This window comes from Lipotes vexillifer, unplaced genomic scaffold (assembly GCF_000442215.2).
Source record: "Lipotes vexillifer unplaced genomic scaffold, Lipotes_vexillifer_v1.1 scaffold402, whole genome shotgun sequence".
Lineage (NCBI taxonomy): Eukaryota > Metazoa > Chordata > Mammalia > Artiodactyla > Lipotidae > Lipotes > Lipotes vexillifer.
Genome location: NW_006798409.1, coordinates 3,882,607 through 3,894,923, shown reverse-complemented (window position 1 = coordinate 3,894,923; position 12,317 = coordinate 3,882,607). Strand labels below are relative to the sequence as shown.

The following is a 12,317-nucleotide window of genomic DNA, read 5'->3' as shown; positions in this document are numbered from 1 at the left end:
CCGCTCTTCGCTTTCAGCCATTCAGGGTCCTCGGTCATTTCTGTGAGGGTGGTGTTTCCGTAGCGAGAATTGAATAGCTTCTTTCCCTGGGCAGCGTGTGAAAAACCAACCCCTTTTGAGAACCGCCTCTTTAAGATAAAGCTTTTGTAGACTGGTGAGGAGGGGTCACGTGTCGGAAAGCCGGTGATTTACTATGTTACCTCCTTGCAGTATAGTTTTCTCTTTCCTCCTCATAGGATTCCAACGAGAGAGCCATCCCCCTGCTCAGATCCGACATGGTGCGCATCCTCTCGGCTGCCACCCAGACCCTCCTGAGAAGAGATATGTCTCTGAACAGAAGGCTTTACGCGTGGTTACTAGGTACTGAGTAATATGTGGGAGTTGAAAAGTCAGAGTTAAGGTGAAACCTTTGAGTGCTGATTTTTGGAATAAAGTCACAATCTTGTTGATACATTTCTGAATCACAAAGTGTGGAAAGATCACACGGTGACTGAATTGGCACTGGTCAGCTGAGTTCTGCTGCCTACCCCGCAGCTTTGGTTATTTTGCAGCTGTTACATAAAAAAAGGAAGTAATGGGATTTTTAAAATGTTAACCGAATTCCATTTTAAGAAGCTTGGAAGACAACAAAATGATGGTCGCTAAGCCTTATTCAGGTAGGAGTTTCATGGGGTAAGACTGTGTGTGAGAAAGCCCAGAAACATGGAATATATGTAAAAGAAAGTTTTGTCTGGATGGGAACGTTTGTGGCATTGACACGTTTGGGGAGATATTTGGATGACTTTGGAAGAGCATGAGAACCCTGGTTCATGTTTCTGTGAGCATGTGTTCTTGTGAACAGACTGCAGACCTGTAGGAAAAGCGCCGTTGACTGTTGGTTGGATGGAAGGCTTCAGGGGGACAAGTCCAGGAAATCACAGGGCCTAAAATTCCCAAGTCCATGTACCTAAGAGAAGGCGGTTTACAGAGCGATTGTGAAAAAAATCCGTAGTTTTTGTTTTAGAAAGACTTTATTTTTTTAGTGCAGTTTTAGGGTCACAGCAAAACTAAGAGAAAGGTCCAGAGAGTTCCCACCTCCCCACTCCTCCCCGCCAAGTACAGCCTACCCTATCAACGGCATCACCCACTGGAGTGGCACGTTTATTACAGTCGAGGAACCTACACTGATACCTTATCGTCACCCACAGTCGGCTCTTTACACAGGGGTTCACACTTGGTGCTGTGCATTCTGTGGGTTTAGACAAAGGTATAATGACATGCGTCTACCGTTACAGTCACACAGAGTATTTTCCTGCCCTAAAAATCGTCTGCTTCTCAGCTTTTTTTTTTTCCAACCCTCATAGATCTTCTCATACCAATGTCAGAAAGTCCTCTTAACCTTTTCTTCCCCTAGTTGTAAAACTTCCAGAAGTCATAGCACAGAAGCTTACGAAGGTTTCCAGAAGGATATTTACAGGCTTTTTGAGCATTTTTGTTCAAAGGATGATTTTGTTAAACGCATGGCTGCCTTCCAGTGGGGCTCGGCACACTGTATGTAGACAGGACCGGCCCCGACTTGCTTAGCCACGACCCCAGGAGTCCAGACTCTCTGCTTAGAAAGATGCTGTTCCTTGCCCCGAGGACCTTAGAGACTTAACCAAGGCTCAAAATGAGGGCATATAGTTGAGAATACCTTGATTTTTACATAGCGCCATACAAATAAATACTGGTTTTTAAAAATGATACTCATTCCATTAGATCCTTGTAACCATACTTGTCGAAGACACTCAGAATGAATTCTTGGGGTAAAACTAAATTGATGCCCGTTGAGATGGAGTTCTGCCTGTCTGATCCCTGGCCCACCACTGTCAGAAGAAAATAGGTCTCGGTTTTGCTGGTTCTGATTTTGGTTTTCTGTTGGAGGAATTCTATTTTTAATAATGTCAGAGCAAAAAAAAACCCAACAAAACAAAACCGTTAGGGGCTTCCCTGGTGGCGCAGTGGTTGGGAGTCCGCCTGCCGATGCGGGGAACACGGGTTTGTGCCCCGGTCTGGGAAGATCCCACGTGCCGCGGAGCAGCTGGGCCTGTGAGCCATGGCCGCTGAGCCTGCGCGTCCGGAGCCTGTGCTCCGCAGCGGGAGAGGCCACAACAGTGAGAGGCCCGCGTACCGCAAAAAAAAAAAACCAAAAAAGAAACAAACAAAAATGTCAGAGTATGAGACCTTTGCACAATAAGATGTACTTTAAATGTATAGATTTCTTTACAGCTCATGGTGCTTGTTCTTTTATAGGTTCAGATATTAAAGGAAATACCATTGTGCCGGAATCGGAAATCTCAAATTCTTATGAAGACCAGTCCTTGTATTTTTTTGAGAAATATTCCAAGGATCTTTTAGTTGAGGTAAAGGAGCATTTCTGGAAAGTAGATCCCAATTAGGGCATTTCTGACCATGGTTCTTCAGTGGAGTCCCTTGTGGGACCTCAGAAGTAGACAAGGGGGCCTGTTCCTTAGTACATGGTTGAGAAAGTCACATGTATGGTTGTCCCTTGGAATCTGCAGGAGATTGATTCCAGCACCCCCCTACCCCACCCCACCCCCATGGATACCAAAATCAGCAGATGCTCAAGTCCCTCATATTTATAACTTGGCCTAGTATTTGCATATAACCTATACTCATCCTCATACCTTAACCCGTCTCTAGATTACTTATGATATCATCTCTAGATTACTTACGATGTAAATGCTTTGTAAATAGTTGTAGAATACAGTGTAAATGCTATATAAGTAGTTGCCAGTGCACGACAAATTCAAGTTTTGCTTTTGGGAACTTTCTGGCATTTTTTTTCCTGAATATTTTCAATCTGCAGAACCCACGATATGGAGGGCCGACTGTAGTCACCTCGTGCTGCATGACTGCTTTTACTTCTGTCCCAGAGCATTTAACAACTAGAACAACCAATAAAGTCATACTGTACTTTATATAATACCCTAATATGTGGCTTTAAAAAAAAAAAAACAGGGTCTGGCTGAGATACTGCACCAGAAGTTCCCTGATGCTGACATAGAGGAACGCCACCACACGTACCTGAAGCCTTTCCGCATCCTTATCAGTCTGCTTGACAAGCCAGAAATAGGTAACATTAGATGAGCTTTACCGTCATACATCATTAAAACTCCGGTGAGATACAATCAACGTGTTATTTAGAATATACAGTTTAATCTTTGGAAGTTCAGAATCTTAAAGTAGTTTAGTCATGCTGTGTGTTTCAGTTTTCATCATCTGGGCACCACTTAAAAGTTTTGCACAATTACTTGAACGTTTCTGTGAAGAAATTATAATACCTTTGAGCTGTTGCGCTCATCTGCGCGCGTGCCTGCAGGGCACGTACAGTACTGACCTCGTGAGAATGTTTCTTCAATCAAATCATTTCTTCAACTGAGCCTTGATTGTATTCTCAAGCAAATAGGGGACATTCCTCCATCTTCTTGCCTTGTGACCCTGGGCAAGCCCCTTCTGCTGTTTGGGCCTCACTGTTTTCCTCCGTCAAATGAAGGGGTTTGAATTAGACTCTGGTTCCAAAAGGGTTGCCCCTTATATACCGTGGTCCTCTGGGCACCCATTGAGGAAAGTGACCTTCTCTCCCTTCCTTTAAAAAAAAGAAACTGGGGCTTCCCTGGTGGCGCAGTGGTTGAGAGTCTACCTGCCGTTGCAGGGCACACAGGTTCGTGCCCTGGTCCGGGAAGATCCCACATGCTGCAGAGCGGCTGGGCCCGTGAGCCATGGCCGTTGAGCCTGCGCGTCCAGAGCCTGTGCTCCGCAACGGGAGAGGCTGCAACAGTGAGAGGCCCACGTACCGCAAAAAAAAAAAGTAACTGCCCCAGTATCCATTCACTGTTAAGATCTCAACATCTCATCCCTTGAACACGGTAACGGGGAAGGAAACCCCCTTCTCCGTGGGATTCATCCCTGATGACATCATCTGAGTGCTCAGGACGTGCCCACTATCCAGGCGCCGTTTGCAGAGAACGAGAGCTGAGGGTGTTCGTTAAGTTCCTCCTCCCTCTGACCTCAGGATGGGGACCCTTTGTTTATGCATTCAGAGACGGGCGTGGGGCATCTGTGCAGCAGGGAAGGTGCTAGGCTCTAGGTGTACAGAGGGAAACAAGGGAAACGGAAGGGAGACTGAGGTCCTGGTGTGTTTTCACTGTTGTTAATAGTAATGGTGACATTTTTTTGAGCAGTTATTTTGTGCATCGTTAATACGCATCTCCTTGCATACTTCTGTACCTCCAACAACCCTGGGGTAGATTTTCTTACTATACACATTTTACGGAGGGAGAGACTAAGGTTGAGCAAGGCTGAGTCATTTGCCAGGGGCCACCCAGGAGCTGGGACTCAAACTCTGAAGTCTGTTTGACTCCAGAGCCTGAGCCCTCTTCGTCAGGACTCTGATGCTTCCTTGATGGCACTCGGACGGCCCATTCCCGAGATGTTACTCATGTAACACCAGTGAACTTGGGTACCAGGACAGGTGCAGCCCTGGCTGCTCTTGACCAAAGTCAGAGCACGAAGCTTTTTGTGCCTCCAAGCTCCACCCGTGGAGATGGGTGTTTTACGTCAAGGCCTTGACGTGAGCCAAGTAAAGCATTGAGCTAGCTTGGGCTCCAGGTCATATTTTCTGGAGGTGGGGTGAATGGCAGGCTTCTGCCCCATCCCAGCAAATTCGTCCTATCTGATAATTCAGTTTTCCAAGGAAAGACACACTTGAAGGGCAAAGGAGTGGATTGATAATGTAGACTAGAAGGCATAGGAGGGTCATAGGTCAGTCTTATCTGTGCTTTGGCCACCAAGCTTTAGCCACGTCCTCATTTCTTCCCCTTGAATCTTGACCACAAGCTTTCCTTCACTAGTAAAAAGCATTTGGCAGTGTTACGCTATAGATAAAATACACCTGGGGCTTATCGTGAAAAAGAGACCTTTTGTCTTTGGAAGCGTAAGAGTTTAGATTATTTGCTGATTCCTTGTTTGATAGAGCTTTTGTTTTCTCTGAATCATCCTGTGTTCATTCCTCTGAATACATGAGTGGGAAGTCACGCCCTCCCATCAGGCCTGCTGGTTGATGTTTGTGGAGCAGAAATGTCCAGCCGCCTTCCAACTGCCTATCTGGCAGGGTCCAGTTCTTTTGTGCCATCTGAGGCGTTTCTGGGTTGGTGTTATTTCTTTTGTGTCACTCTAGCTCATCAGTTAAAGAATGCAGAATAGGAAGTTGCCCTACTCTGTTGGTGCTTCTGTGGAGTGACGGCCTCTGGCCAGGCAGTTTCTGCACACTTAAAACATTTAGCCCGCTCCCTGCCTCCTTCGAGAATCTTCCTGGGGCAAGTTATTCAGCCTCTGGGCCTCAGTCCTCTTGTCCCCTTGTAATCAGGACAGCCTACCTGATTGCATACCTGGTTCTGTGGCTATTGTGAGGATTAAATAAGTTAATAGTTATAGAATGCTTAGAACAGTGGCCGGCACACAGTAAGCTGTACAAAAATGTTGGCTGTTTTCACAGATGTTATTCCTCCAGCTAAAGGTGTCATTGTCGCAACTAAAGTTTCCATACATTTAAGACTATATAAATTATCTATGTGTTAGATAGAGTTACTCTCAATACGCTTTATACGTTTGTCACTGGTTTACAATGGATTTTTAAAAAAACATTTTGATTATTAATTTATTTATCGGGACATTTTCTTTTCAATTGCAGGGCCTCAAGTTGTTGGGAATTTGTTTCTTGAAGTCATCCGGGCGTTTTATTCTTACTGCAGAGATGCTCTCGGCTCTGATCTTAAACTGAGCTACACTCAGAGTGGAAATTCACTGATAAGGTACTGGTGGGGCTTCCAACTTCACTCTTCCTCCCTCCCTAATGCCATGATTTTTTTTCTCTGTTTACCATAAATTGTGATGTGCTCAAGAAAGTGGGGATGCAGAGGGTCAGGCCACGCCTTAAAATAACCTGTGCTCTTAATCAATATGAATCGACTATTCCCTATTGAATATTGTGATGATTAAAAGGAGTTTGATCTTGTCTCTGCCCCACACTGGGAAGTACAAACCGTATTTACTGGTCAAGTGTGAAAAGTTGCTGAACAAAGGCAACTGGGTCTGGTTTACAAGTGGTGAGTGACAGGGAGGAGGGCCGGCGGGAGGTCAGGTCAGGAAGTGGGGCGAGTGGGTGTGAGTCTTCAGGAGACCAGTCAGAAGCCGGGTAGCAGGGAGCAAGGCGAGGGCACTCCAGGGGCATGAAGGCGCTCTAGGGCCCTGGAGGCAGGGTGAGTGGGGTTTGGGAGACAGCGGGCATGGCGATAACTTAATGTGTGTAGGCCGTCAGCCCTGTGTTTTGTTCTGTCTTTGTACTTTCTAAGGTAGTACAACCTCTTCCTTTTTACTTTACTCTTAATATAATTTCCTTCTCCCTGACTCGGCATTGGGTGTATTAAAAATTTAAGTCGATTAGAAGATTTTTCTGGTTTATTAATTGTGAGTGTACGAAGAGTCTTTAGTGTTTGCTTTTTTCTAGCAGAATGAGAGTAGTTTATTGTTTTCCTGATATGAAAGTAATACATGTTCATGGTAGAGGATACCAGTATTTGAAGGCATCAAGGGAAAAGATATTATCCATAATCCCACTGCCCTTCAGAGAAAAACATAAAACATTTGTATTTCTTTTCAGATTTTCAGCGCATAAGTACACAGGTGCCTATCATTTATTTTTAAGGTGGAGTTACGGTACCTGTTTAGTTGCCTGTTTGTTTTTTTTTGACGCAAGTTGTGAATAGCTCTACACTCTTCTCCTGTGGAGGATAGTGGTTGCGTTTAGGTCCTCAGTAAGGAGTTACACTTATTTAAGGAATCCTGACTGATTGACCAATCTCTTATCGATTGACTTTTGGGCGGTTTCCACTTTTTCAATATTTTAAAATTGATCTCGGAGAGGCAGCAGCAGTAAGTGGTGGCTTGAAGCAAGCTCTTAGTTCCCTGCTCAGGAATTGAACCTGGTCAGCCTGGATGAAAACCAGGAATCCTAGCCACTAGACCAGCAAGGGCAAGAGGCTAGACTCAAATTTTCCCTGGCTCTTGCTTCCGTTTGAAAGCAAGACTGTTTCAGGGAGGCAAAAACTGTAAAAGCAGGTGCAAAGTTTATTATTAGAGGCACAGCACAACAAGTGGGAGAGCACACAGAGAAACCGTTTATTTAAGTTTCTTTTTCCACACCTGACCTGCCCTAGGACCCTCCCTGATATGTGTGTGCAGCTTTTTTCCAGGACGGATTCCAGCCCAGAGGCCCATGGCGGGGGCCTTGGCATCACCTATTGTGGGGTGGCGCCCCCTCCTTTCTGACCCCCAAGGAGCCTTTCTGCGCACACGGCATGTCTCCCTTGCCCCAAGGATGGGAAATATGTGACCTCTCCATCTTTTACTCAGACAGGGTTTAGCCCCTCTCTGTTCCTGCCATGACTGTTATCGTAAAGTGTCCTCAGGAGACAAAGCCTGGCTATTTACTCTGTTTCTGCTCTTATTTCTCTTTCGAAGTGCAAACAGGAGGCTGGATGTAAATGCCTAACCTGGAGCCCATCTATCTCCTGTCTCAGGAAATGCAAACAGGAGGCTAGTTGTAAGTGTCCAGCCTGAAGCCCACCGTTTTTCCTGCCCCAACGAATGTAAACAGGAGGCCAGTTGTAAATGCCTAGCCTGGAGCCCATCTATCTCCTGCCTCAAAATGACATTGTCATGATATCCTTATGCCTACATCTTTTTTTTTTTTTTTTTTCCTGGCCGAGCTGTGCAGCATGAAGGATCTTTGTTCCCCGACCAGGAATTGAACCCATGCCCCCTGCATTGGAAGTGCAGTGTCTTAACACTGGACCACCAAGGAAGTCCCCCTTTGCCGACATTTCTGTGTACCTCTACAAGGAAATCTGTAGGATAAATCCCTAGAATAAATTTCCTTAGTCACAGAAGATGTGCATTTAAATGTTAGCCAAATTTCCCTCCTAAATGCCTGTACTATGTTATTCCACCAATAGTGTATGTAATTACCTATGGTTGGACTAAAACTGGTTTTCCGTATAACATTCTTTTTTACAATAGCTCTTTTTTCTTTAATTTATTTACGTATTTATTTATTTGTTTTTGGCTGTGTTGGGTCTTCATTGGTGCGTGAGGGCTTTCTCTAGTTGCCACGAGCAAGGGCTACTCTTGCGTTGCAGTGCATGGGCCTCTCGTTGCGGTGGCTTCTCTTGTTGTGGAGCACGGGCTCTAGGCGCACGGGCTTCAGTAGTTGTGGCTTGTGGGCTCTAGAGCGCAGGCTTAGTAGTTGTGGCGCACAGGCTCAGTAGTTGTGGCTTGCAGGCTCTAGAGCGCAGGCTCAGTTGTTGTGGTGCACGGGCTTAGTTGCTCCGCGACATGTGGGATCTTCCCGGACCAGGGCTCGAACCCGTGTCCCCTGCATTGGCAGGCGGATTCTTAACCATTGCACCACCAGGGAAGTCCTACAATAGCTCTTAAGCTTACTTCTGAGGGAATGGATCAGTATAAATACTGTTTAGGATGGCATGATGCATTCTCTTCCCTATGTAAGAACAGTAATACTTTTTATCTATGACCGAGTTTGTCAGTCTCTCTAGAAATAAGTTGTAAATGGTACGGTGAATTCGTCTTTCAGACATGGCATTCCCGTAATACAGGTTTTTTCATAGATATATTTATGAATATTCCTCTTCCTTTACAGTACAATAAAAGAAAACAGAAATGCCTCTGAGATTGTTAAAACAGTGAATTTGCTCATCACATCCCTAAGCACAGACTTCCTCTGGGATTACATGACAAGGTGCTTTGAGGACTGTTTTAGGTAAGCCTCCAGTTCAGGGCTTGTGAACATGTGGGAAGGAATTGAGGGTGTCATGGTTTCGTAGCTGCTTGTTGTGGTCAGATTATACTTAACTCGCTAATGCTGGGTCGTCTCTGCTGAGTACACGATTGAATTCACTTAAAATCATAATAGAACTAAAAACAGTGCCATTGAGAAGGTTCACATGATACTGAAGCTTCCTTGTTAAAGTCGAACTGCAGAAACTCATCTGTGCATTTTCTGGTTAGGTCGATCTAATCGGCTTTCTTTGCATGGTGCCCTTGGAGCCCTAATCTATTCGAGAAGCTTAGTTTTGTGGTCCTGGGACTGGAAAGAGTGTTTTTGAAATCATCAGTCATCTTAAATTCTTATTGAAATTAGTGTGTAACTGTTCAGATGAAAGCATTCGTGTTCTAAGCTACTATAATCAGCCTTCCCGCCACTTTCAATCTGGTGAATTGCACCACCTCCAAATTGCTGGCAGTGGCGTGCTCAGGACAGCAAACTTTCCTGTGGAGTCCTTTCCCGTGTGATTTTCGCTGTGAAGGAGGACTGATGTAATCTCTCAAACCCCATTTTGTCCTGTGAGTCATGCTATGAAACTTCATTCTTGTCACGTCCTTTGGAATGCTCTGTGTTCTCGCAATGTCTTCAGTACCTGTGACTGTAATCAAAGCATAACTTATTAACGTTTGCCGTGGGCCATGCCCTGGACACTCCCAGGAGAAGCAGGCCCATCCATCATATAAGAAAGCCGGAGCTCAGAGATGTGAAGTACCTTGTGTGACATTGCACAGCAGGTCGGCAGCAGCTGAGATTAGAACCAGGCATGCCCGACGTCCCAGCTGCTCCTGCCATGCCCTTTGCCTCGTCTGGTGCCAGGCCCCAGCAGGCGTTCAAACCTGTGATGAGTAAATTAATTGTAATCGGATCCACGGCGGACAGCAAGGCCATGTTTTACTGAGGCTAGAGTGTATCTTGGTCAGCTTAGTTCCATTTCAGAGTTACGAGAAGTGCTTTCTTTAAAAAAACAACAAAATTAACTATGAAACATTCCAATGTAAGAAAGGATGGGAAATGACATCAGACACTCATGCACCCATTGCTGAAATTATAGACCACACTTGATCATTGTTTTTCACACCTTTTTTATTAAAGGAATAAAATGTTGCTACCCAGATAGAGCTAACTCCCCACCTTCCCAGCACTTTTCCCTCCTTTTATCCCAGCTTTCATCACTGTTCTAAAATTCATGTCTGTCCTGTGATATCTGTGTTTTTATAACATGTGTATCCAGAAATGATATAGTCTGTTTTGTCTGTTCAAATTTTATATAAATACTATCAAGTTGTATATAACTTTTTGCAATGTGTTGTTTTGGGGTGTGGGATGTGGTCCACAGCCCTTTGGAGATTTATATACACCTAGTTCATTCATCTTAGTTATAGTAGTCCAGTGTGTGAATAAACCAGTTTCAGTCTTTTCATTGTTGCAAATAGTACTCTGGTGACCGTGTTGGTCCTGTCTCTTTACACACAGATGCATGGGTCTCTTTAGAGCCGGCACCCAGCAGCAGAATCTCCCAGATGTAGTGGATACAGTTCTTTAGTCCCTTACCAAGATAAATGCCAAGATAACTAAGCAATAATTTACAACGAAGAAAATTAACTCAGGTTGAACTGTACTGTGATAGCTAGATGAATCCAAAATTACTGTTTTGGGAACTAGTATATTGACTTTTTAACTTACGTATCCAGTTGCCTACTTATTGAAAAGGAAGTGTTGAGCTTGAGAATAAGATAAGCCCAGTGGAGTTACACTTCTCTGTGGGAGCTGAGAAATTCTAAGCAGCTCCTGGGGATGAGCTCCTGGTGACATGGAGGGAGCTGTCTCTGGTTGCTCTGACAGCAAATTGAACAGCTGTCCTGCATTCTGTCACCAGGCTCTTTCCCCGGGAACATGCCTTTGGTTTGGGGCTGGGGGCCTGGAATTGTTGCTGTTGATAGCTCCAGATCTGCTGGGTAGGAAATCCCACGTGGGCATGGACCACCCTCATCTGATCTGATGAAGTTCAAGTCAGAGTGAACCTGTTTTGGAGACAAGCAGATTCAAGACTTATTGACCCTTGTCTATGTTAGATAGTTTTTGGCACCAAAGCTTCATTATTAGAACTGCAGAAGCTGTCTTTCATTATGGTTGAAATAGAATAAGCAACTTTATTGGAAATCATAGGAAACGCTTGAAATTATTATAAGAGAGTTGTTTTTCTTTCCTGTGACTCACGCAGACCCGCAAAGCAGAGTCACGCTGCCGGGAGATGCGTCGGTGCCCCCCCGACAGTCTCGGAGCTCTGCACCCTCCTTGTGTTCCTCCTGGATGTGATCCCCCTGGTAGGTCCTTTGCTCTAAGGAGATGGCCCAGTGCTGGCTGTTACTTACGTTCTGATTAGTGTTGTTGGCCTTTTTATGAACCTAAACTTACTGGAGCAGTAGTTTTACCTAAATACATAGCACTGTGTTAATGTGTGTTTCAGCATGGAAGATGTAGCTGGATGTTGTCTCTTTTAGGTCCTTTTAATATAAGGGGTTATAACTTTTGAGCCAGTTGTAAGTGGACTGAGCTGAAATTATGGAAACCAGATGATGAGCTGAGTGTCATCCATCCTAAATAACAACAGTTATTTAAGAGTGAGAGTTAACGTACGTCCTTTTTTAAAATTTTTATTTATTTATTTGGCCGTGTTGCGCGGCACGTGGGATCTTCGTTCCCCGACCAGGGATGGAACCTGTGCCCCCTGCAGTGGAAGCACAGAGCCTTAACCACTGGCTTGCCAGGGAAGTCCCAGAGAGTAAATGCATTTCTTAGTTAAAGTCACACCCTTGGCTAATTTTCTCAAAAGAAATTGATTTCTTTAATATAGAAATAAATGTGGCGATTATTTTCTGCTAGAAAGAGGAAAGCCACCTGAAAGGAGAGGAAGAACGTCCATCAATTTATTTAGATCAAAAAATATTATTTTGTTTTCTGATTTGGGAATGCTGTAAAAAATTTTTGAATTTTCTACTGGTTACACATTAAACCCATGTCTCTGTTTCACAGGAACTTTACTCTGAGGTGCAAACCCAGTACCTCCCTCAGGTGCTTGGCTGCCTGGTGCAGCCTCTGGCCAAGGAAATGGAGGTGCTAAGCTTACCTGAACTCACGCATGCCTTGAAGACATGTTTCAAAGTGCTCAGCAAGGTCCAGATGCCGCCTTCCTACCTGGACACGGAGCCTGCAAGTGGAAGCTTGGTACGTGCTGGGAGGAGCCGAAGTGGTTCTCTGGGCTGACGGAACCTTGTACCTTCCCGCGTAGGGATAAAGACTAGAAGATATATCGTAATATCTAAAACACGCTTCTAAAATCCTCACACACTTCATAAAAACTTTAGTGTAGGAG

The 12,317-nt window shown here is 44.8% G+C and overlaps 1 protein-coding gene across 1 annotated transcript in view; it reads left to right on the top strand.

Moving 5' to 3' along the window:
- Positions 1-12,317, top strand: part of DOP1B (DOP1 leucine zipper like protein B) — a 105,739-nt gene that overhangs the window by 36,168 nt on the left and 57,254 nt on the right. Inside the window, exons 6-12 of the mRNA XM_007470498.1 lie at positions 237-360; positions 2,272-2,381; positions 3,001-3,115; positions 5,732-5,852; positions 8,759-8,878; positions 11,166-11,268; positions 11,978-12,169. Of these exons, the coding sequence (XP_007470560.1) occupies positions 237-360; positions 2,272-2,381; positions 3,001-3,115; positions 5,732-5,852; positions 8,759-8,878; positions 11,166-11,268; positions 11,978-12,169 (885 nt within the window). The remainder of the gene's footprint in view (positions 1-236; positions 361-2,271; positions 2,382-3,000; positions 3,116-5,731; positions 5,853-8,758; positions 8,879-11,165; positions 11,269-11,977; positions 12,170-12,317) is intronic.